Genomic DNA, 26,681 nt, shown 5'->3' on the forward strand with positions numbered 1-26,681 from the left:
CGTAATTATTGTACGGCGAGTACGAAACTGTGTCACGGTATTTCTTCACAGATAATGCTTCATTAACTCAGTAGTTCATCTTTGTCTTCAAGTATAGAAATTTGTCATTTATAAACATAATTTTGAGATGAAATAGCAGGATGTGATGATGTGATATAAAATAAAAAGAGAGAAAGAAAATATGTGCTCGCAGCTCTCTCTCTCTTGCTCCGTTTGCCTCGCCTGATCAAAATTTTCAAAAATCAAAATTTGTATACTCCGCAAGTCAAGCGTGCGCAAGGAAGTTTTACTTCAAATAATTGTGTTTGTTCGCTAACGAAAAAAAAAAAAACGACTTCAATACATTGACAAGTAATACAACGTAGGTAGACGAAAAAATAGTCAGTAAAAACGCGTTATCAAAGATTACTCAAGTTGTAATCAAATCTCGATGAAATTTAAACGTAACCACATAATAATCATCAGCTGTAATCAAAGTAATGCCAATACATACTAAAATAAAATATACATTATTAATAGAACAATATTTTAATTCAAACATTCAAATAAAAATGAGTCACTATAAACTAACAAGAAATATTACAAATCACACATTAAAAATACCTAGGCATAGTAATTTTTATGGAAAACGTACGCTTGAATATATTATTCCTTTCTTAATAAATAATCTGCCATCGAATTAAAAAAAAAAAACAAAAAACAACTAAGTATAAAAACATATTTAAAAAAATTCTTTTTAGACCAACATATAGAGAAAGATTGACATGGCCGCATTTATTATTTTTATTATGATTGTTACTATTTTTTAACCACTTAATGTTATTTTTTTTCTTTCCAATTATATTCACATGTATAATCTATTATTTGTATAGCTTTATATCATATTTTTATGTTAGTATATAATATCGTGTGAACTTTAGTATTATTACTTTAGAAACACAGTGCACTGTTAAACTGTTTATTGTTTTTGCTGCACTGTTTATCACATTAATTGTACTTTTTTTTTTCTGTAAATAAATAAATAAATAAAAATAAAAAAGCTTTCGATTAAATTAAAAATCATCATAATCGTTACAATAATTGTGGAGAAATGTAATTATCTTTCGTTATTCCGTGGTCCATCCCTTGTTCCTATCTAGATTTATGTTGTTTCATTTATTGTTTTTCGCATCAACTCATATCTTTATCCAGATAAAAATGGAGTCGTTCCTCGAGGATCTGAACAACGTCCTGAGCTCGGGCGACGTGCCCAACATGTACGAGGCAGAAGACCTCGACACTATCTACATGTCGGTTAGACACGCTGTCATGGAAATGAACCTCGCCGCTACAAAGACCAACCTCTTCGCGTGCTATCAGCGCAGGGTCCGAAGTAATTTGCACATCGTGGTCGTTATGAGTCCTGTGGGGGAGGTACTGTCCATATATATATAGATATATAATACTTATATGTACATGATTGTAATGTATTACAGTTTTATATTTATAGAATCGAGTTTCGACGTTACTAAATAAAACAACGAAGTAGTATTGTTCCAGAGTCAAAGCCTGATCAATGTTTATATTTTATTCGACCGCTTATAAAACGTGCTTATATCAAGCAACCGTATACAATACATATACAGTACATTGGCATACTTTTATATATTATCTCGATTCGTACATAGGGCCATAAATCAATAATTTATGTTATTAGAATAACTTATAAGTAATTGTAAAAAAGTAAGGCTTTTGAATAACATGTCATATGCAATAAAATAAAATAAAAAAGATTTAATGGCAGCGGTGGGATTCGAACCCACGCCTCCGAAGAGACTGGTGCCTTAAACCAGCGCCTTAGACCGCTCGGCCACGCTACCGATGACTGTTACTCGTGTATTTTACCACCTAGTTTCGGGAAATAAATATTTATTATAAGTATTAGTATATTAGTATTTAATCATTCATGTTCCAACCACCAATGCATACCTGCAATAAAACGTCTCCAATTGTTACACCTTTTACATATTTTTAGACGTAAATGACGGTATCTTGACTTTATTATAAAAACTATGAATGACTCACGTCACGTCGTGCGCTCCCCTTTTATAAAGCTACTAGCTGTGCCCCGCCGTTTCACCTGCGTTAATTTGAAGAAAAAACGTACTAAATACTATGTAACCTTCTTCGGTAAATGGACTATCCAACAAAAAAAAAAGGATTTTCAATTCGAACCAGTAGATCATAAAATTACTGCGTGTAAACAAACAAACTATTTAGCTTTATAATATTAGTATAGGTATAGAAAGAAGAAAAAAAACAATTTATTGGCCGTTCAACAGCTTAAAAATGACAAAAGTGAAAAGATACATAAATAACAAAATGATGCAATTATATAGGTAGGTAATTATTACTCGCTGTACAATGGCGGCGCACTGGTTATTCTGGTAGTACTATTTAGTCATTATTATTATTATAGAAATTTAATTGAAATAGGGAACAGCAGGAAATATCCTGTTCAAAATCTGGAGCAGCCCGACTGGGGATCACAGCTAAACAATACTGCTTTCAAGCAGTGTTGTGTTCCTGTAGTAAATAAGGTGACCAGAGCTATTGGGTTATTGGGGGTACGTTAGTGATATGGTGTCGGGGGCGTCTATAAGCTACGGCAATCGCTTACCATCAGGTGAGCCGCATGTTTGTTTGCGGACCTAGTTGTATAAAAAGGAGACAAAATATGGGCCTTTCTATCTCAAGTAACCCAGTAGCTATATTACTCACTTAACCGATTAATCTCAAATTTTGACTAAAGCTGTACCATATTAAATAGATCTTCAGAGCCCGTCTCCGTCAGTTTCCCTCCCTCGTCAACTGTTGCACTATCGACTGGTTCAGTGAATGGCCAAAATCAGCCCTTCAGTCGGTCGCGAGACACTTCTTCAACAACATGACTGAACTGCAGACCACTGACGAAGTTATCGGTTCTTTGGTGGTAAAGTTATAATATTTTCTTGTATTTTAGGTATGTAATATACATAAATGTTTTACCTATTTTAGTAATGATTTTCAGTAGTGATTTTTGGTACTTAGGTCCCTTGGACTTACAACTCTGGAATTATGACTTAAATATCTTTCAAATTCTAATTAGCATCTTGTCTGGTTATTGAGCAAACGTTTTTTGATGGTTTTTCTGATAACATACAGTTTTGTGCTATAGCATTATAATATTACAATAATTATTATAATATTATAATTAAAAATCGCTATGTGAAACACCTTAAACTTAAGAATGTTTGGCAAGGGCTTACAATGTATCTACTAAGGATCTGATGACGTACAGAATGATTTCCATTAAGTTCTATTTGATTAATATATGTGAATAAAAATGAATTATTGTTGAATACGCCCACAACTTTTAAATGACAACACCAGATTAGATCATTTTTTTCTTCGTGTTCGATATATGACCTAACAGGATATTTTTATATTGATAATAAAAAAATGTAGTGAGAATTCGGTCAGCTAGTATTTAATACATATAGTAAAAATGGTGATTGTGATACGTGGTTCAATCGAATGCCTCTCATTAGTATTCACCCAGTAAACTTCCTCCTAAATCACCTAATTTCACAAAGTCATCAATAATCCCACATCACTACGATCATAATCGTCTTAATCATAATCAAACTCACAATCATAATTACAGTCGCAATGACAATCATCACAATCACCATCACAATCGCAATAGTAATCACAATTACAACCATAATCAATAAAATCCCAATTATAATCATCACCATCACAATCACCACTACCACAACCACCACCACCACAATCACCACCACCACAACTACTACCACCACAATCACCACCACCACAACTGCTACCACCACAATCACCACCACCACAACCACCACCACCACAATCACCACCACCACAATCACCACCACCATAATCACCACCACCCCAATCACCACCACCAGTCGGTGTGCTGCTTCGCTCACTGGAGCGTGTCGGAGGCGAGCGCGCGCTTCCTGTCGCGGCTCGGGCGCCGGAACTACGTCACGCCCATGTCGTACATGGAGATGTTGGCCGCCTACCGCGACATGTTCCGCAAGAAGCAGAAGGCGATCCTCACGGAGTCTAATGCTCTTAAAACTGGTGAGGGGATTATTTTATACAACTAGGTAAACAAACAAACACCCAGACCACGGCAAACACCTGTATGGCCAATACAAATGTTTGTCATGTGCAGGGATCGAACCCGCAACCACCAGCGCAACAGGTACAATCCATAGCTGTAACCGTTACGCCAACGCGGCGTCTGGGTGTTTGTGCAGTCCTTGTGGGTCTCCCCACCGTGCCTCGGAGAGCACGTTAAGCCATCGCTCCCGGTTGTTATCATGTACACCTGATAGCGATCGTTACTCATAGTAGGGAATATATCCACCAACCCGCATTGGAGCAGCGTGGTGGATTAAGCTCTGATCCTTCTCCTACATGGAGAAAGAGGCCTATGCCCAGTAGTGAGATATTACAGGCTGAAGCGTAAGGCAAACAAGTGTACGACTCGCCAGATAATAAATGGTTACCGTAGCTTATAGACTGCAGCACCAAAATCATCCCATGCGCGTCGCTGACCCTCCTAGGAGCCACCGTATTCACCACAGGAACACAACACTACTTCAGAGCTGTGTTGTTTAGCTGTGATCTTCTGTAAGATCGCGGTACTTCCCCGGTCGGGATGCTCTAGATTTTGAGCAATTTGAGTAAGACATGAGCAATTGTCATTGCTGAGTAGTAACGCTAGTTTTAGAATTCTTGTTCTAAAGATATTAAGAAAAAAAAAACTCTTTTACACATTTTAATTATATTAGTTGGTAACGGTGAACTTATTTGAGAAAAAACATATCCGAGAGTCAAGTCATGATTATTAAATACTATGGTATCTACTAATCTATTAAAGGTTTTTTTTTTTTTTTAATACAGACAGTGCAAAATTCACCATAAAATTAATACACGTGTTATTTTAACACCGTGTAAGTGTTTACAACAAATCGGTTTTGCCTCTCGATTTCCGTCCCTACGTACGCACTTACATCGAATTAAAAGATTTTACACCTACATTATTTTGTAGAACTACCCACTATATTATTAAATGTATGAATTACCTGAAATTAATCCCTGCAAATTTTGGGAGTGCATTATTGTAATTCTTAATCGACTTCCAAAAAAGGAGGAGGTTCTCAATTCGACTGTATCTTTTTTATATATGTTACTTCAGAACTTTTATGTAACATGAGTTTAAATAAATAAATAAAATAAAACATGTGGGGTTATAGTAGTGCAATATACATATTGGTCACAGCATCTATAGTAGATGATGCGCAATCTACGTTGTTTCAGCATTGCGGTGATGCTACAGCAGCCTGTCTTTGAGAGAACTGCCTCATTGCTCATTTTGTATCTTCTAGAATAGATAGACAAAATGAGTAGTTCAATAGAATAGAATAAATACAGTTTATATATTATTTTCAAAAGAGTAACTGCGGAATTTTTTGCGTGTTGTTTTTTGCACAATCTACATTACGATTCGGTGGTAGCTTCACTTTTAAAAACAATAATCACTTATAAATTTAATTTGTAAAATGGCGATTAAAAGATGCCTTTGAAGTTTTTTTTTTTTTTTTTTTAAAGACAAAGAATTTACTACCTATTAAACATACATTCAACATATAAAATTGAAATAGCTTAAATACTGCAATCACATACAAATATTTACATGTACAAAACATTCATAATAAACATTCATAATATATTGTCATAACCTCCAGTTAGAGAAAGTCGGATAAGCGGTCGGTCCTAGCGGCCGTGTCTTTACAATTACCTGCAATTTACAACAATTGTTTATGACGACGATGCGTTTACTCTTTGTTTACACCCTAAATTATTTATTGAGTTGTTCTAGAGTTTTCTTGTTCATTGACTATTGTTATGTTCCTATAATAAATGCCAATGTAATAAATGTATTAAAATCGTGTTGCCTATATCTCATCACACGTTTCTGTTATCTGTATTCTGAAAATAATTGTAAATGTTTGGCTAAAATAAAGAATTTATAAATTTATTTGTAAAGAATAGATATTTAAAATTATACGATTTAAAAAAGTAACACTTTTGTATTTGTATTATGATCAATCGAACAGGTCTAAACAAGTTGAATCAAACCGAAGTAGAAGTGAAGCAGCTGCAAATAGAATTAGCCGAGTTGAAACCTATGATGGAGAAAGCCGCTGAAGAAACGAGGAAAGTTATTGAACAAATCGCTATTGACACTGTACGTATACTTTTATGTTGATTTTATAGTTATCAAATTAGTATCAAAAATATTCGTCAAACTGTAGCAGTGTTTAATGAAACTTTTTTCGGATTTTATCGCGGTTTATTATTAACTTTTGATTCCCGACGTTTCGGATACTTCACAGCAACCATGGTCACGGGAGGACTGAGGTGTCAGACGTCCCAACGTTACAAAGTTATTCGAAACTACCCGACATACATCAATATCTTATAGTCCTATCTACGCAGAATGTGCTAATTGAGTCTTTAATCTGTGGTGAATTATGCTTGGTTTTTGATTTAATTATATTAATAATGGGGTCCCAAGCAGGTGGTAATTGCCAGCCATCTTCTCTATTGAAATTTGGATGTTTTTTAATTTCAATAGCCTCACGGATCATCCTTGGTTGGAATCGGTGTTCTTTTGCGAGGATCTGTGGTTTATCGAATCTAATATAATGGCTAGCTGTGTCTAGACTGTGTTCACAGATTGCAGACTTAGTGACCATGGTTGCTGTAAAGTATCCGAAACGTCGGGAATCAAAAGTTAATAATAAACCGCGATAAAATCAAATCAATCAAAAAAAAAGTTTCATTAAATGAGTAAAATTCGCGTAAACATTAGAAAACAATATGTAGCAGTGTTGTTTCATAGATTTTGATAGTGTATTGAAGCAGATTTATGAATAATTACTGTTGCAATAGTTACAACAAATGGCAAAAGTGGTTACAGGTTTGTCAAATGTTTTTATAGGATAATAGATATGTTTATCATTGTCAGGGAATTTGTGTTTCGTCTTTACGGACAGATAGTCTACTCGTCCTGTTGTGGACGTAGGTATCGTAGCGTTTGTTTTCTTTACAATAACTTTAGGTTACATGTTTTATTTAGTAAAAAAATAACTTATGTTAGATTTTGAGTTTATTTATAAAAATTTCTATGGAACTAGGAAATTGCTGAAGACGCAAGAATTAAAGTGGAAAAAGAACAAGCGATAGCCGAAGTAATGGCTAAAGAAACTACAGCTATGGCTGAAGATGCGCAGAGAGATCTAGGTAATTCTAATAAATAAATTAGTATAAACATTATAACTACTAATAAATAGATACACTGAAAGATATGGAGTGAGAGTAAGTAATAACAAACTTCTAATAGAGTGCATACTGCACAGCGTAAATTAGCCTAGTCAAAAAAGCGATCAAAAGTATTTGTCAAATTATATTTCTCAGAAAATCTGATTTTAGTTTAGTTGCTTTTATTGAATAGTTTTTCAATAATAAACTGTAGATGACACTGTCGAGGATATGAGATTTAAAAGAAGTACAAACATAGTCGTATCAAATTTGGTTTGAGTTACTTTTCGTAGTAGTATCAAATTTGGTTTGAGTTAATTTAACTCTATGCAGAATTAATAATCTCCAAACTTAAAAATCACTTATTACTACAAAAAAATATAGAATTTAGATATTACCAATACGCAAATTTAATTAGGATACTAATATGACAGATCAAGTGATACTAATAACAGAAAAAAAAAACTATAAATATAACATCATTTCTCATAACTAGACGAAGCAATGCCAGCGCTACGAGCGGCTGAAAAGGCTTTACAGGAACTGAACCGTAACGACGTAGTGGAAGTGAAAGCGATGAAGAAACCACCCGCCGGTGTAGTGCTGGTCATAGAATCGCTGTGTGTGGTATTCGATATCAAACCCATAAAGGTATAAATCATATTAATAACTTATTGTTGTTCATTTGAAATATCTATATATGTATTTTTTTTTCAGAAGAAAGCAATTTTTTGAATACAATGTTTGATTTTAATATTAAATGTTATTAATTTTAACTTAAATCAAACAGTGCAAATATATTGATAGCATATTTATATAGATAGCAAGTAACTCAACTTTAATGATACGTTCAGGCTTGCTTAGACACGACAGTCTAAAAAAGTCTGAAAGTATTATCGTTACAGATCGCTGGAGTCTCACAGTTATCTTTTAGGATTCCAAGGGAACTATTCTGAATTTCAGAATTAAAAATGCTAGTTGTTATGTATTATTATATGCTTATAGTATGGACTCAATTAAATTCAGTTCCATTTGAAATTTTCAAAGTGTTATTATAATTATACCTGTGTATTTTGTCGGATCTTCTATCTGAATATAGGCATTTTTTGTTTTTGAATCTGAACTTTTAAATTCTACAATCTTCTTTATAGCTATAACAATACGAGATAACAATCTTCCAAACAAACAAGACTTTTATTCTATCGATACAAATATCAACTTAAAATCAAAAATATACCCAACTACTAGGAACCTGGAGCATCGTTTGGTCAGAAGGTCCTGAATTACTGGAAGCCAGGCTCTCAGATGTTAGCGGATCCAACCGCCTTTCTCGACTCGTTGATGAAGTACGACAAGGAGTCCATCACTGAAGATGTGATCAAGAAGCTTAAGAAGTACGTTACTGATCCGAACTATGAGCCGGCGAAGATCTCTAAGGTATTAGATTGGTACAGTTTAACGTTTTAAATTAAGTTTGATGATTGATTGATTGCGGATTTGGTCCAAATTTTATATATGATTTAAAAAGATGGTAGCAAAAAGCACATATTAACTTACTGATAGTCAGCGGGTACCGTAGCCTATAGACGCCTAAACCTGTTCTCTTATGTAATTTTGTGAATTGAAATAAAATAAATAAAGTGTTAAATTGATATCAAAATATACTAGGTGTCAAAAGCATGCATGTCGCTGTGCATGTGGGTGCACGCCATGTACAAGTTCTACCACGTCAATAAAGCTGTGGCTCCAAAGAAGGAAGCTCTTGAACGCGCTACGAAAGAATTAGCAGCCGTTGAAGGTAAACTAATAATTAACTATTTTTATTATAGATTTTTACAATGAAACTAACGCGTATATTCTTTACTGGCAAGAATTATCTTATCGATTTGCCAAATATGTCTTTTTTTGTCTGTATATAAAATGAATTTGGATGAATTTGGATTTAATATTTTTATTTGAAAATTTTGCCATAGTTTCATTGGGAGACGCTCAAGTCGTAGCTTTCAATACTTTCACAGAGTTTTTTGAAAATTTTCAATTTCTAGAAATTTTTCAGAAATTTTCTATAAATTTTAATTCTAATAAATAAAATGCCGCCCCCAGCCGTATTAGCCAACGCAAGAGCGAAAATGCAAGCTTTACTGGAAGGTATCGCGAAACTAAACGCCTACCTGCAAGAGAAGGAAGATGAGAAGCGGAAGATGGAGGAAGACATTAACCAGTGCTTGGCGAGGATGGATCGGGCTAACAGGTAGGTGACCAGGGGGGGGGGACGCCGATATGTGCTCCTTCGCCCTTCGCAACAGAGTGGGAGGAGGGCACCGCTCTTCCCACTCACCGCCGGGGTAATGGAGGGCTCACAGTGTCCGTTGGCGTATAGACGAAGGCGGCCCGCACTCGCGGCGTTGGGATGTTACGGTAGCTTGCTAAAGCGATCCCGTGGCGCCCGCTATGACGATGAGGGCACTGCTGGGTTTTTAGTGGGCTAACAGGATAGGAGTACCTCGTACCTTTAGTACCTCGACCTTACAGAAGACCACAGCTAAATAATACTGTTTTCAAGCAGTATTGTGTTCCTGTTGGTGAGTAAGGTGACCAGAGCTCCTGGGGGGATTGGGGATTGGCTCGGCAACGCGCTTGCGATGCTTCTGGTGTTGCAGACGTCTATAAGCTACGGTAATCGCTTACCATCAGGTGAGCCGTACGCTTGTTTGTCGACCTAGTGATGTAAAAAAAGGAGTTTGATTATCCTATATGTGGGCTAGAGTTTCTTTCCATAAGAAGAGGGTTATAGATAATCTATAGATATAAAAATCTTTTATCACGGTTTTTGTCGGTGTTAATCTCTGAAACTACTGAACTATAACTGTACTGCACTGATATGTAACTCTGTTCAACTTCAAATATAGGCCATATTTTATTACGATTAATGAACGCGATATTTTTAGTGCAAAATTGGAAAAAAAAAATATGGCGGTACGACTTTCGCCAGGTTACTAGACCTACGTTACTAGACTATGTAAAGATGGATAAAATAAGATTAAAAAAAAGTTTTCTACTAATATGACGTGAAGTATATATGTTTTAATGTAATATATCTTGTATTAACTCTGTATGTCGTAAAAGTTTCAAATGTAAAATTTAATCATCTAAAAAGTAAACGCGAACAAAGTTTTGACGTAATTGCCTCTCGGGCGCGTTCTAATTGATCATACGGAGCTTGTATCCAATTACCCATATGTAGTGGCTCGCTTTAACATGAATTTTTAGTTCGGTCTTAATAACGAGGATGAAATGCAATGCCTGGCCTTTTTTGTACGTAGTTTAAAAAAAGTTCCCATGAATCATCTAATCTACTAAGTAAAACAAATTAACTGCACGCGCTTAGAGGAATTTTGACATTAATGTCAAAATGTCCCTATGTATCTGTGGTCAATTTTATTATTGTCTATATTTATATATCTCAAACGCCATGTTTTGGAGTTTTTGGATAAGCGTAGTACCCTCTCTGTTTGGCTCCGAAAGTTATAAGAATGTCTTTAAAAAAAATATTCAAAATTGTCGTCATTGGTACAAATTTAAGATGTGCTTAAAATTGAAGTATATATTTATCCTTGTTCTGTTTATATTTAAATATATATTTTATATGATTTATTTCTTATATTTTATTCTTATATAGACGAGCTATAGTTTTCTTTTAAGTTTTTTTTCTACAAGTTCGCGCCAAACGTAGCGTGAACTTATGTCTGTTGCCCATAGTCACTACACTAGGCAGACAGTTTGGTGACCGCAGGGCTGGCTTTGTCGCACCGAAGACGCTGCTTTTTGATAGTATGCCCAGCAATGGACTGCGATAGGCTATAGATGAAGTTTTATTGGTCAGTTTGAGTTTTCGATATTTCGGTACTATTGCAAGCATTATAAATTTCCCGTTTTATGAATAAATCATAGTGTTAGTATGATAGTTTTAAAACTTATATTTCAAGTATTGTTTTCGACTGCATATTTGTTATCTTTCTATTCAGGTTACTGAACGGTCTCTCTAGCGAGCGAGTTCGTTGGATACGAACCATCAAGGAGCTGGATGTCGCTCGGGTGAACCTCATCGGTGACATCATGTTGAGCGCGTGTGAGATTACTTTATACTGTATATATATATATATATATATACGTACATATATATATACATATATATATATATATATATAATTTTTTTTTTTTTTTTAATTATAAAGGTGGAAATCAAATGTTGACTAGCCCGTTGGCGCAGTTTGTAGTGACCCCGAGTCTGGGTGTAATATATAGATTTATTTATATATGTATTATTTATAAGTATGTTTATCGAAAAAAAATGTAGCTATACCAGTCGGCTGTTACCTAACACAAGCATTAAGTTGCTTACTTTAGCAACAGATGACCGTGTGTGTATGTTGTAAATATTTATAAAAATAAATAAATGATCCACCTGATGATAAGCGGCTATATCAACACAACATATTCTCAAGAACTGGTTACCTGTCACACACAACAGATATAGAGTGAAAGCAGAATTATTCAACTGTTATTTTATGTAAGATATAAGTACTTTTTCAGTCTAATTGTTCCAGAATTAGAGAAGTACCATAATAAAAAAAAAATGCAAAGTTCATTCGGCGATATTTCAGATAATACGGGTAGAAGTACTGTACGCATACTAATGTACTATCGATATATTTGAAAACCAATGGTGCCAAAGATTCGAAGCGTTAAATATGAATGTTATTATATACAATTATAAAAATATAATTTAAATGTAACAAAGGCGCGGTGGGCTACATCACGCCGTTCACCGATGAGTTCCGCAGGGAACTGCTGGCGCAGTGGACACAGCATATTGTGGTATGTGTCTTAATATCGGCTGTTAAAGTTATCTTTTTTTATGTCACTAGGTCGACAAACAAGCGTCCGGCTCACCTGATGGTAAGCAATTACCGTAGCTTATAGACGCCTGCAACACCAAAAGCATCGCAAGCGCGTTGCCGACCCAATCCCCAATCCCCAGGAGCTCTGGTCACCTTACTCACCAACAGGAACACAATACTGCTTGAAAACAGTATTATTTAGCTGTGGTCTTCTGTAAGGTCGAGGTACTACCCCAGTCGGGCTGCTCCATATTTTGAGCAGGAAATTCCTGCTGTGCCCTACCTCAGTTAAACTGTATCTGTGATATATTTTGTATTATGTAAATATTTTTCGTTTTTACCATCAAAATTTATTTTCTCTGTTAGATATTTTAGTCGTAATCTATGAATAAAGGTCGTTGTGTGTCTTAAGGTTAAACCTGTCATAAACTTATTTTTAAAATAAACTTTATGGGCAGTGAAACAGGCCCCTAGAAAAGTAGTGCATACGTGTCAAGAAATAATCTCTTTTATCCCTTTAAAGTAAGTTTTCAAAAAAAAATGTGATGAAAAATTAGGAAAGCTTTTACTATTCGGGAAAACTTGTTTATTTATTTCTTAAATAATTTTTTCTTATTGAATATAATAATTGTTTGAATTCAATGTTTATATGGAAAACACGCTCGTAGCGATTTTTCGTATAGTATTATTAATGAACACATTAATTCTTTAAATATATAAACCATTGCGTATAACTACCTTTCACTTCTACTCAAGGAAGTGGCGCTGCCGCATACGGAGGGAGCGACGCCGCTCTCTATTCTCGGCGATGCAGTGGTCATTCGGTACGGTTGTTTCTATATTTTTTATATTAACATATTTTAATATTCATACTAAGTAAACCCGAGCCTCCTGGTTCCTTGGTTATTATAAAATATTCCACTTCAATAAAATAGTTTACTTTATTTTATTAGAATTACTAGCGGACCCCGCAAACGTTGTTTTGCCATAACACAAAATTTCAAATATTTTTCTCAATTTGATCGCAGCACCAACTGTCGGAACAAACTGAAATTAAAATAAAATAATATTTAATATTTGATGCTGCTATGGTAGCGCAGTCTACCGGATCCAATGTAAAACATTCAAAAATTAACAACTACTTATAAATGAAAAATTAGTTAAATAAACATTTTCCAGTGGACCAAATTGTGAATCTTAACCATCCTCGAATCCCCTTGAACTCACACAAAAAATTCATCAAAATCGGTCCAGCCGTCTAGGAGGAGTTCAGTGATATACACACGCACACAAGAAATATATATATATATATATATATATATATATAAAGATTTGAGTTAGTAATTATTTATAGTAATTATTTAGAGTTTACTAAGTATTATCAACAAATCTTGACGCGAGCACGTCGTTTCTTTTATTTCATATAATATATTTCGACGCAAGCGATGATTATATTTACGAAGTAATTACTGAAGTCGTTTCTAATTATTACATTACAATAACTTAGGAACTCTTTAATTAACACATACCTATTAAGAGCACGTTAAGACGTCGGTTGATATGAGTTGATAACTCTATCATGTGTACATGATAACAACCGGGACCGACGGCTTAACGTGCTCTCCGAGGCACGGTGGGGACAAGGACTGCACAAACACCCAGACCACGGCAAACACCTGTATGGTCAATACAAATGTTTGTCATGTGCGGGGATCGAACTCGCAACCGCCAGCGCAACAGGTACAAACCAGTGCTGTGACCATTGTGCCAACGCGTCCTCGATAATTCTTATGCTAATAAACAAATTTTTATCCTTTAGATAATCTGCCTTTCAAAGATATAATACATAACATTATACGATGAGTTAGTATATATCCATAATTTAATCACGAGTCTAGCGCTAGTGTAAGCGCTAACAGCGCTAAAGCGAGTTACGCGAACAAAGTTTAAGCTAACAATATTCAGTTAAATGTAACCGGACTTTATAGAGTTAATGTTTGCCGCTGGAAATGTTAGATTGTGTTTGAGTTTCGTTGTTTTTAGTTATTTAAAATTTACATACGTTTCGGCGAGGGTTATATTTTAGTTATTTCTACTTGGTTGTAATTTACCTAGAACAATTGTTGATGTTTTGCACAGTGACGTAGCGTGCTTAACTCGCGCCCAGGGCACAATACCTTTTTAGCCAAAGCCCCCCCCCCTTCATCCAGTATTTTTTTTGTTTTATGGACCATTTGGCCACTTTATGAGTAGCGTCCTGGTCATGATGCCCCCTCTTGCCCCCTCCCCCTCGCTGACACTGATTTTGCGTGTGCATAAAGGTATTTAAGTCATAATAGATTTCGTTGACAAGCCTCAAATTAGTTAGTATACATATGCACTCATATGGATACACTTTCACGCACACCTGCTCATAAAGACACATGCAAAGACATCCATTTCAGTTGAATTATCTATACAAGATTAATTAGTCATTTTGAGATGAATTTGAACAAAATCGCATCTTAAATGTCTCTGGTCCTCGACATAATAAAGTTATGTTTCAGGATAATTTGATTTTCTTATTCAATATAATTATATTAGTGAAAACGAGACTAAGATCCACACAGCTTACATTATTTAACATTACGAGTCGTTATAGATTCGTACATGGTCTGATAAAGTATTTTGAACTAAAGACAGTTCGTATTTTGTTCGAAATTTAACAATTCATGAACGCAACGAATCGTTTCTGAACATAAGAATTGGCTTACAAGATACTGTTTGTATTTATTCTATCTCACATATCACCTGATCGGTGTTTTATCCTTATCGAAATGGTGTGTAGAGATCTCAAGTCTATACAGTATAATATTACTACAGTATATATATGCTACAATCTAATATACAAAATTCTCGTGTCGCGGTGTTTGTAGTTAAACTCCTCCGAAACGGCTTGACCGATTTTCATGAAATTTTGTGTGCATATCGGGTAGGTCTGAGAATCGAACAACATCTATTTTTCATCCTCCTAAACGTTAAGGGTAGTCCACCCCTAATTTTTTTTAATCTTTACATAAATTATTTATATTATTATTTTATTATGATTTGGCGTTGAAAAATACATACAACCTTAAATTTTGACCTTTCTACCACCAACTCGTATTTTTAAATAGCGTTTAGCGGCAAGACAACGTTTGCCGAGTCAGTTAGTATAAGTATAATGTTGTAGCATTTCGAAACAAAAACGTAAAAATATAACCTCAACTGATATAATTGATTTATATATAAAGTTTAACTCATTCTTTGCTCAGTAATTGGCAAATGTACGGTCTACCGCGCGACCCCTTGTCCGTGGAGTCAGCGGTGTTGATGTCTAACTCAAGACGATGGCCTCTGATCATCGACCCTCAGACTCAAGCCAATAAGTGGATTAGAGCCATGGTATGTACTTTCTGTAGTACTTTTCTAATCTAGGTAATAATTCATGTTTGTTGATAGTACCTTGGAGTTCTCTATATTTCGACAATGGTTCAATCTAAATGGTTCATGGTTCAAGGGACGGATGCGGTTAAATGTATCGTTTTACGTAGAAATCAAATTATTTGATGACGTTAGACGTTATTGTTTTATAATCCTGGTTTTTCCTGCTGTTGTTTTTTTTTTTTTTAATTATGTGATATATCCACAGGTTTATTATGCCCGTGCTTTTGTTATTCCATGTATCGTTAGTGACTATTAACATCGTTGGAACTGCAAAATTGTATTTTTTTGTTTATTTCATAAAACGTTCCCAAATAACTAAGTCTATTATCAGCTGAAGAGAATTTTTTTATTTTATGCATATACTCGTATTATTCAGTTGTGGTACTTCTGACAAATCAGTACCTATTAATTTTAATCTGTTAAAAATGTAACAAGTGACTTTTCTAATATTTACACATTAAATACCGGCTAGTAATAATATGAAACATAAATAGCCTGCCTGTACAGCATTACTTTAAAATTTCATGATCCTGCTTAAAATAAGTGAAAAGCTACACGCAATTTACACTTTGAATCGCTCTCCTGTAAAGTTGCTGTTTTTCACATCCGACGTTTTTAATAGTCATGGGCGATATTATTATTTTTTAACATGCATCGGTACTTCACCATAACTTTAGAATCTAGAAGCCTTAATAACTAGTCTTAAAATTTCTTAAAGTCCCACTGTGCTTTACGTCAATAGGCGCGTCCACACAGAGCGAGCAACCTCGCGAGGCTAAGGCGTAAAGCCCGAGCCATTCAGTATCAGTTTTTTGTTTTGCTCGAAGGCGCCTCGGTCGTTTGCCGCGCGCGTCTGGACGCGTCCAGTCAGTGTTTCCATTATATATCCTGTTCCATTATGTATCCTGTTTTTGTATAGTCTGGATCCAATATCGTCTTCGTTTAAGTTTTTCTTGTCTTCTCTTTTTAACTGACTTCCAAAAAAGGAGGAGGTTCTCAATTCGACTGTATTTTTTTTAATGTATGTTACATCAGAACTTTTGACCGTGTGGACCGATTTCGACAATTTTTTTTTAATCGAAAGGTGGTGTGTGCCAATTGGTCCCATTTAAATTTATTTGAGATCTAACAACTACTTTTCGAGTTATATCTAATAATGCGTTTTTACTTGACGCTTTTTTCGTCGACCTACGTTGTATTATACCGCATAACTTGCTACTGGATGTACCGATTTTGATAATTCTTTTTTTGTTAGAAAGGGGATATCCCTAGTTTAGTACCATGATAAGGAAACTAGGATCTGATGATGGGATCCCAGAGAAATCAAGGGAAACTCTCGAAAATCCGTAATAACTTTTTACTGGGTATACCGATTTTGATAACTTTTAATTTAATCGAAAGCAGATGTTTATTATGTGGTCACGTATAAATTTTATTGAGATCTGATAACTACTTTTTGAGTAATCTTTAATAACGCGTAGTTGCTTGACTATTTTTCGTCGATCTGCGTTGTATTACTTGTCGATGTAATTGAAATCGGTTTTTTTTTTCGTTTTGTTTTGCTCGAAGGCGCCTCGGTCGTTTGCCGCGCGCAGTCTTGACGTGTCCAGTCAGTGTTTCCATTATATAATAATCTGTTTTTGTATAAAGTCTGGATCCAATATCGTCTTCGTTTAAGTTTTTCTTGTCTTCTCTTTTTTATAATCCTATTTATAAGGATAAAAGCAACAGCTGCCACCGCAACGCGTACGTGTGGGGCCATGATGTCTTAATTCTCAACTGAACGAGCGCGGCAGCCTCGCAATGATACCGAGGCTGCCGCGCTCGTTTGGGGATAGTTTCTCAAGGCTGCTCGATCTGTGTGGAAGCGCCTAATTGATAAGAAACTCAATATATCTATATAGATATATTTTATAAAAATTAAAAAAATGATATACTGAAGTCAAACCATTATTATCAGTAATAACATTGCGTTAGATATTTTGTAATTAATAAATTGTATATTTACCGCCGCGTTGGCGCAGCGGTTACAGTCATGGATTATACTTGTTGCGCTGGCGGTTGCGGGTTCGATCCCCGCACATGACAAACATTTGTATTGGCCATACTGATGTTTGCCGTGGTCTGGGTGTTTGTACAGTCCTTGTGGGTCTCCCCACCGTGCCTCGGAGAGCACGTTAAACCGTCGGTCCCGGTTATTGTCATGTACACCTGATAGCGATCGTTACTCGTAGTAGGGAATATATCCGCCAACCCGCATTGGAGCAGCGTGGTGGATTAAGCTCTGATCCTTCTCCTACAAGGGAAAAGAGGCCTATGCCCAGTAGTGGGATATTACAGGCTGAAGCGTGTCACCAAATTGTATATAATTAAAGTAATTTAACTCTTAAAAATACAATTTTAGTTCAAATTCAACGAATTTGATTAAGTTTCGGAATAAGAATTCCGCCAAATGTTTTCAGGGTAAAATCGAAGGTATAGTCGTTTGTAAGCCGAACGACAGAGACTTATTGCGGAATTTTGAGTCAGCGCTGAGGTTTGGTAAGCCGATTCTTCTGGAAAATGTCGGACAAGAATTGGATCCAGCGCTAGATCCTGTATTAAAGGTATGAAACATTTACAAATATATGAGTACAATAAAACCATTGGAATATTCACAATGTTGAATAAACAAAGCAATTATTTTAATCGTGCTATCATCGTTCGATCGATCTTGATTGTTCAATAAATATAAATATGCCAAAACAATTTATACATTTGATAAATTGGTCCGCAAAAGAGAAAATCTATGAAATATTTCTATTGTCACCAAAAAGTTTTTTCAATGAAAAACTTACTCCATCCTAAGCTTTCGAATAGCTATCAATCTAGTGGATGGTTTCTTGGTTAAAAACTAAAATGTTGTCCTTTATGTTATTCTCGACGCCCACATACATATATCTTCAAAGTTTCGTTCTGACGTAAGGAGTAGCAAACGACCATTTATCCATTCAGATATCTTATTCCATCGCCAATTATATACTTTTATTTTTACCTCAGTTACTGTTTATTAACCGACTTCAAAAAAAGAGAAGTTTACTCAATAGGAGATATCCCTAGTTTGATACCATGATAAGGAAACTAGGATCTGATGAATGAATCCCAGAGAAATCGAGGAAAACTCTCCGTACCAATTTTGATGATTTTTAATTTAATCGAAAGCCGGTGTTTATCATGTGGTCACATTTAAGTTTCATCGAGATCTGATTACAACTTTTTGAGTAACCTTTGATAACGCGTTTTTACTTGACTATTTTTTCGTCTACCTACGTTGTATTACTCGTCGGTATAATTGAAGTCGGTTTTTCTTCGTTTGCCTGCAAACACAATTATTATTATCATTATATGTTGCGTTTTTTTACCTCTACTACTGTTTCATTTTACCTTTGTTATTGTCGGTATGTATTATGTCTTTTTGTATAATATTATAGTCATATATACAATATACATAATACATATATATATACAATAGTCATTTCATCATTTCAGCCTATACAGTCCACTGCTGGACATAGGCCTCCACAAGTTCACGCCAAAAATTTCGTGAACTCATGTTGCCCATAGTCACCATCTGGGCAGGCGGGTTGGTGACCGCAGTAATGGCTTTGTCGCACCGAAGACGCTGCTGCCCGTCTTCGGCCTGTGTATTTCAAAGCCAGCAGTTGGATGGTTATCCCGCCATCGGTCGGCTTTTTAAGTTCCAAGGTGGTAGCGAAACTGTGTTATCCCTTAGTCGCCTCTTACAACAGCCACGGAAAGAGAGGGGGTGGCTATATTCATTATATAATCAATTAACTGGTTCATTTTATTTAACGCAGCGGCAATATTTCCGTCAAGCGGGTCAGTTGGTTTTAAAACTCGGCGACTCGTTGATACCGTACACGGCCGGCTTCCGCCTCTACATAACCACTAAGATACCGAATCCTAAATACACTCCCGAGGTCTCAGTTAAAGTGCAGATTGTAAACTTTGCACTTGTACCGAGGTGAGTCTGGTTTAGGGTTTTTTGGGTTAATATTTAAGTTTTTTTTTTTAATATATAGACTAGCGCTTGACTGCGATCTCACCTGATGGCAAGTGAAGATGCAGCCTAAGGTGGTGCGCGCTTGCCTAGAAGATGCCTATTCACTCTTGAGTTTAAAGGACTTAAGTGTATAGGACTTAGAGATAAAATTTATTTAAGGACAGCAAATTTTTGTCTGAACACGCCACGTGTATTATAAGTATTTGTCCGACATCATTTTTAAGTATAACGTTCTTTTATATTGTACTCAGTTTCAAACGAATATAGTATTTGCTAGGCTTTGAACGAGGAATAGACTTGTTGTTTCTTGTTCTATATGAATATTTAACTGAGGTAGGGCACAGCAGGAATTTCCTGCTCAAAATATGGAGCAGCCCGACTGGGGAAGTACCTTGACCTTACAAGACCACAGCTAAATAATACTGCTTTCAAGCAGTATTGTGTTCCTGTTGGTGAGTAAGGTGACCAGAGCTCCTGGGGGGGGGGGGGGGGGATAGGGTCGGCAACGCGCTTGCGATGCTTCTGGTGTTGCAGACGTCTATAAGCTACGGTCATCGCTTACCATCAGGTGAGCCGTACGCTTGTTTGCCGACCTAGTGATGTAAAAAAAGATAACTTTTATTGATTCAATAATTCTATGAATGTGACTGTCACAAAATTATTATAAAAACATACTTATCATCAGTCAATCTTTTTTTTTTGTGTTAATTAATTAACAAACTTTTACAAGACGTACCTATATTTGCTTAATGAGATATTTATTTCTTGGGACGTTTTAGATAATTTATATTTGTGTTAAACTTATTAACATCAAAATCGTTACAATCTGTGAGCATAATGATAATCAGCCTAACCAAGTGATTTTATCTAGTGGGTTAGCGGAACAGCTTCTGTCGATAGTAGTCGCTCAAGAGCGTCCCGACCTAGAGGAACTGCGCGGACAACTCATCGTATCGAGGGCTCAGCTCTCTACGCAACTGGCGGAAATGCAGTCCGACATTCTGTACGGTCTGTCCAACAGTGAAGGGTCGCCCGTTGATGACCTGCCTCTTATTTTGACTTTGGAGGCTATTAAGATCAAGAGCGCTGAGATATTGGTTAGACTTTAAATGTTCAGTTTTAATTTAGGAAACAAATATGAGGTGACAGCTTATAGAGTCGAAAAATGCGTGCGCGCACTGTCGCTGTCGCAAAAAAAGCTGGAGGAGCTCAATTCGACTGTATTTTTTATGTATGTCATAAAAATTTTGACTGGAGGGATCGATTTCGATGATTTTTTTTAATCGATATTGGTGTGTGTTATGTGATCTCATTTAAATTTAATTGTGACCTGACAAGTACTTTATGAGTTATATCTAATTATGCGTATTTACTTGGGTATATTTTCTTCGATCTAAATTTTATTACATCTTATAAGTTTTACTGAGTGAACTAATTTTGATGATTCCTATTTTAATAATATCTTTAATAGCGCGTATTTACTTGATAAATTTTTTCGTCTTTATGTTGTATTACTGTCGATGTAATTAAATTAGATTTTTTTTTTCGTTTATGAAATCTAACCATTGTGTAAATTTACCTAGTATTAATACAGAATAGTGTAGAGAACATGGCTTATACCTTTTTCAGATAAAAGTAGATGATATAGAGCGTACATCGGCTGAAATAGACGAAGCTCGGCAAGGTTACGTTCCGGTCGCCAACCGTGGACAAATATTGTTCTTTTGTCTGTCCGGTATGGCCAACGTTGATCCAATGTACCAATACTCGTTGGAGTGGTTCGTCAAACTGTTCATACGGAGCATGGCGGAGACTGAGCTTAATGGTTATTACTGGTTTTATTCTTTCAACACTTTTTGAATTTATTGATTTTTGTTTTTTAACTTACCTTAAACCAATTTACCTCGTCAAATTTGACAGGATGTACCGATTTTGATGATACTTTTTTTATTCGAAAGCTGGTGTTTGTCATGTAAAAAAAAAAAAAAATAACCCAGATCGTAGTATGACGAGTATTTTACACCGTATTATGTGTGTTTTGCATCAACTACGGCAACTTTGCGGTTTTTTTTAAATAAAATAATTAATTTGACAGGATGTACCGATTTTGATGATACTTTTTTTATTCGAAATCTGGTGTTTGTCATGTAAAAAAAAAAATAACTCAGATCGTAGTATGACGAGTATTTTACACCTTATTATGTGTGTTTTGCATCAACTACGGCAACTTTGCGGTTTTTTTTAAATAAAATAATTATTTTTATTTAAGCCTGGAAACGCGCTAGTTTAATACTTGAATATGTATAACTAAAATAAATATATAATGGATAGAACAATAGATAAACGCCTAACACTCATAGGTTATGTAGGATGAGAATGCAGTGTCTGTGATCTGGGAATATACATTTACATAATATCACATCTGCGTGACCTACAGATATTCATGTGCGGAGATTGAAATCTCGAATATTAATGTAATAGACAGTTTTTGAGAAACCTGTTACAAAAAGTTATGTTGTTATCTAATATTAAAATAATTTAATTAATAATATATAAGTTAGTGTAAAATAGTTAAGTTTGTTCTCAATAAAAAAAAAACTGACATCAAATACGCATTTGGTATAACAAAAAAACTTTAGATGTAGAACAAATTTAAATGGATAAAAAACACAATAAGCACCAGCTTTTGAACATAATTATAAAGAATAATCAACATACAAAGTTATGGGGACTATAATAACTATATATAAAAAAACGCAATATGTAGAATAGTCTTGATCAGTGGACTCGCGTCGACTTTTAGAAATTTTAAGACTAGTTATTAAGGTTTCTGGGATTCTAAAGTTGCGGTGAAGTACCGATGCATGTTTACACAAAAAAAAAAATGGAATAACAAAAGCACGGGCATAATAAGCCTGTGGATATATCACTTAAATAAAAAAATTAAATGAGGCCACTAAACAATAACTCCTCCTTTTTTCAAGTTGGTTAAGAGTCATCAAAATTGAAACAACACATTTTTGAATATCATATCAAAAATTGATCGCTCCAGCGGGGTTCGAACCCGCGTCTCCGACTGACCGTGTCGGTTTAGAATTCCTAATGTGTGGGTAACACAAAAATTATAAAATCGTAGATACTGAAACAACACAATTGAATTGAATACTTCGTTTTTTTTTAAAGTCAATTATTATCCTGAATTAGTCAAAATAAATGGTTCTACTCACTTTGTTATCCAAAATAAAATCCCCCTTCCAGACGATACAATCGAACGCGTCGATACAATAATAGAGCACTTTACGTTTCTCCTGTATCAGAACGTCTGCAGGAGTCTGTTCGAGAGACACAAGCTCTTGTTCGCGTTCCTACTCTGTGCTCGTATTCTACTCGATAGAGGAACCATCAGATATCAGGAGTTTAATTTCTTATTGAACGGCGCGAAAATTGAGGAGGTATTGGAATATCTTGTCCGTCGTATTCAATAGTATTGTGTATTATTAGCTTTAGAATTCGTTTTCATTTTTATTTATTTGTAATTTAAGATCGTGTGACATAGCTACACATTTGTGTTAGCAATAGTGGAACTTAACTATGATAGTTAGTAGCTTAACTTAACTGAGGGAGGGTAGAGCAGGAAAATTCCTGCTCAAAATATGGAGCAGCCAGACTGGGGTAGTACCTCGACCTTACAGAAGACCACAGCTAAATAATACTGTTTTCAAGCAGTGTTGTGTTCCTGTTGGTGACTAAGGTGACCAGAGCTCCTGGGGGGATTGGGGATTGGCTCGGCAACGCGCTTGCGATGCTTCTGGTGTTGCAGACGTCTATAAGCTACGGTAATCGCTTACCATCAGGTGAGCCGGACGCTTGTTAGCCGACTTAGTGACGTAAAAAAAAAGCTTAAGTTTAACGTGACGTGAATTATAGTTCTCCATTTTATTTAAAATGGTATTTCATGAAAGTCTAAATTTTTCACATTAGATTAAATTTTTTTTTCTAAGTAGTAGTTTTAAGACGTTCTATATCATCAACAAGCATATCTTAAATATTAAATAGACCAGTGTTAGATTTTTAGCTATTGAAAGTTTGCCATTGAACTTATTTCTATAAGACTTGTAGTTTAGCCGGAAGTCGAGACTAACCGTTTTTTTGTACCCTTAAAACCTTCCCTACCTCTTCCCGACCTCAGGTCGCCCGTAATTTATTTTCCCTTTTGTTTTAGTTGTATTCTCTTTCTTTTACAATGGGTTTTATCCTACAATCATTTTTTAACTTTTTACCATTTTCAAAGGCGTGTTACTAAGAACGATAATAATAAAAAAAAAAACAAAAATCTAAAGACAGATATAAAACGATAATCTAAAGACAGTTCTGTCGTATTGGCAGAATTTTATTTTAATTTTTTTAAGCATATAATTTAAATATTATAAATTATTTAATACTAAGCAAATCGAATTTGCTTAGTATTAACGTAAACGGCCACCCTCCCGCCTGCCCAGCGTGGTGGCTATGGGCAACACACATGAGTTCACGACATTTTTGTTGCGAACTTGTGGAGGCCTATGTCCAGCAGTGGACTGCAATAGGCTGGAATGATGATGATGATGATGAAATCGAATTTGAAGTTGTATCTCTCCCAGCTGTCTTCTAGAAGACTTGACTATCGCATTACGAATTCATTAAAATATTAGTTAATACAAAAAGGATTTAACACCCAACAGACCACTAAACTTATTAAAACCACCAACTTTAATACATAAATAAATATATTTATCAATTAAAAAAGGAGTTGGAAAACCCAGAACCCAAGTGGATATCGCCGAGAATGTGGCTCGACATGTTGCAGCTCGCGTCTCTGCCCACAATGAAACAGTTTGTGTTGGACTTCTCGCAGCAGACCAAGTTCTTTAAGACTTATTATGATGCCTGGAATCCACATAAGTATAAATAAATAATAAATAAATAAATAATAATAAATAAATATCTACACAATACACACTCGGTCGTCTGTTCCTAAAGTAAGCAACTTAATGCTTGTGTTATAGGTAACAGCCAACTGGTATATAGCTACATATTTTTTTTTTTCGATAAACATACTTATAAATAATACATATATAAATATATATAAATAAATATTTATATTACACCCAGACTCGGGGTGGGAATCGAACCCACAACCCTCGGAGCAGAAAGCAGGGTCACTACAAACTGCGCTAACGGGCTAGTCAATAGTATGTCGCTTTACTGAATTTTATTTTCTTTGGCCGTGTTTACATTGCAAAATAAATATATAAATAAATTAATATGTTTTACATACACACATGAGCGACTACTCCCAAGGTCATCAATAAAAATATATTAGTACTAGTATTTGAGGCGTCAGTGTGCTGATACAATCTTCATAAATATTTGTATATATGTATATATACTCGTATATCGAAGTGTCAAATCATCTTAAAAAATGAAACGTAGTTTGTAAGAAAACAGAATTATATTTTGACACAACCTTCTCACAGCTCGGTACAAAGTAAAGTGACTTGACATGTTTGCTGTCAGTTGATTCTGACAAATCGAATGACCGACATTAATCATTTGATTATTCGTTAGTCAATGTGCCTAATCATTGCTTACAAAACGTTAAAAAAACTTAAGAATTATACATTAACTAGCTGACCCGGCGAACTTCGTATCGCCTAACAGTCGATTCTTTAATTTTTTATTTTTTTAAGTTAATAAGTCAACAATTACATTATGTCAAAAATTAAAAATTATAAAACTCACAAAATTCTTTTGATAGTCACTAAAAAATCACAATGAATTTTTTTTTTTATATATATTTTCTCTCCGTAAGAACCATCCTCGTACTTCAAGGAACATTTTAAAAAAAGAATTAGCGAAATCGGTCCAACCGTTCTCGAGTTTTACGCTTGGCAACACATTCAGCGACTCATTTTTATATTATAGATTAAATTAACCTTATAAAAATTTCGAGTCAAAGTTTTTATAACAGAACATCTCCGAAAGGGCTTGACCAACTTTTATGGTTTTTTTTTTGTGTACATTCGTACATCGTAGTTCTGATGATATTTTTATACACCTAGGTTTATTATGTTGTCCTTATTCGGAAGGCATAGCAACGTTTGGCGGGTCGGCTAGTAATACCTAGATAAATAAATATTACACCTAGATTTGAGGTAGAAATCGAACCTGCAATCCCAAAGTTACTACAGAGCGAACAAGATGAGTACGTATAAAGTCAAACTAATATGTCCTAATCAACTTCGTCAAATCCGATTTTTTTACTTCTCAGAACATACACAGTGTGGGTAGTTTTAGAAAAGCTAAAATAAAATTAAGTTAATGCTGGTATTTTAAAGATGGATCTCAGTAATTTATTCATCAACTGTAAAATATTCTATTTATTAAATTTAAAATATTGCTAATTGAGGCGACATTTTATATTCAAAGCGATTTTTAAAACCTCGCTTTGAAAAGATTATTTAATAAAAATAATTATTTGACCTAAATTCACTTGAGCCCGATAGAATTTTCAATACAATACATAATAAAAATAATTCTCACAAAAACTCCATTTATATTTTATAAAAACAAGTAATTCAATATACCACTGCCCACTGGTATATATTTTTAAAAAGTAAAACAGTACATTTCAAGACCCAGTTTTTTTTTTAAACTTAGTCGGCAAACGAGCGTACGGCTCACCTGATGGTAAGCGATTACCGTAGCTCATAGACACCTGCAACACCAGAAGCATCGCAAACGTTTTGACGACCTTACACTCAATCCCCCCATGAGCTTTGGTCACTTTACTCACCACAGAAACACAACACAGCTTGAGA

The 26,681-nt window shown here is 35.0% G+C and overlaps 1 protein-coding gene and 1 non-coding gene across 2 annotated transcripts in view; one reads left to right on the top strand and one right to left on the bottom strand.

Moving 5' to 3' along the window:
- Positions 1–26,681, top strand: part of LOC123667501 (dynein axonemal heavy chain 1-like) — a 103,502-nt gene that overhangs the window by 59,203 nt on the left and 17,618 nt on the right. Inside the window, exons 54-72 of the mRNA XM_045601392.1 lie at positions 1,192–1,413; positions 2,810–2,971; positions 3,963–4,140; positions 6,186–6,316; positions 7,269–7,374; positions 7,889–8,043; positions 8,641–8,829; positions 9,061–9,190; positions 9,496–9,643; positions 11,418–11,521; positions 12,194–12,270; positions 13,050–13,117; positions 15,587–15,716; positions 18,221–18,364; positions 19,616–19,782; positions 20,693–20,918; positions 21,451–21,646; positions 23,080–23,273; positions 24,608–24,762. Of these exons, the coding sequence (XP_045457348.1) occupies positions 1,192–1,413; positions 2,810–2,971; positions 3,963–4,140; positions 6,186–6,316; positions 7,269–7,374; positions 7,889–8,043; positions 8,641–8,829; positions 9,061–9,190; positions 9,496–9,643; positions 11,418–11,521; positions 12,194–12,270; positions 13,050–13,117; positions 15,587–15,716; positions 18,221–18,364; positions 19,616–19,782; positions 20,693–20,918; positions 21,451–21,646; positions 23,080–23,273; positions 24,608–24,762 (2,882 nt within the window). The remainder of the gene's footprint in view (positions 1–1,191; positions 1,414–2,809; positions 2,972–3,962; positions 4,141–6,185; positions 6,317–7,268; positions 7,375–7,888; positions 8,044–8,640; positions 8,830–9,060; positions 9,191–9,495; positions 9,644–11,417; positions 11,522–12,193; positions 12,271–13,049; positions 13,118–15,586; positions 15,717–18,220; positions 18,365–19,615; positions 19,783–20,692; positions 20,919–21,450; positions 21,647–23,079; positions 23,274–24,607; positions 24,763–26,681) is intronic.
- Trnal-aag lies at positions 1,778–1,859 on the bottom strand. The gene has a single exon. It is a non-coding gene; the product is annotated as a tRNA-Leu (tRNA).

The sequence above is a fragment of the Melitaea cinxia genome, chromosome 28 (assembly GCF_905220565.1).
Source record: "Melitaea cinxia chromosome 28, ilMelCinx1.1, whole genome shotgun sequence".
NCBI classification, from domain to species: domain Eukaryota; kingdom Metazoa; phylum Arthropoda; class Insecta; order Lepidoptera; family Nymphalidae; genus Melitaea; species Melitaea cinxia.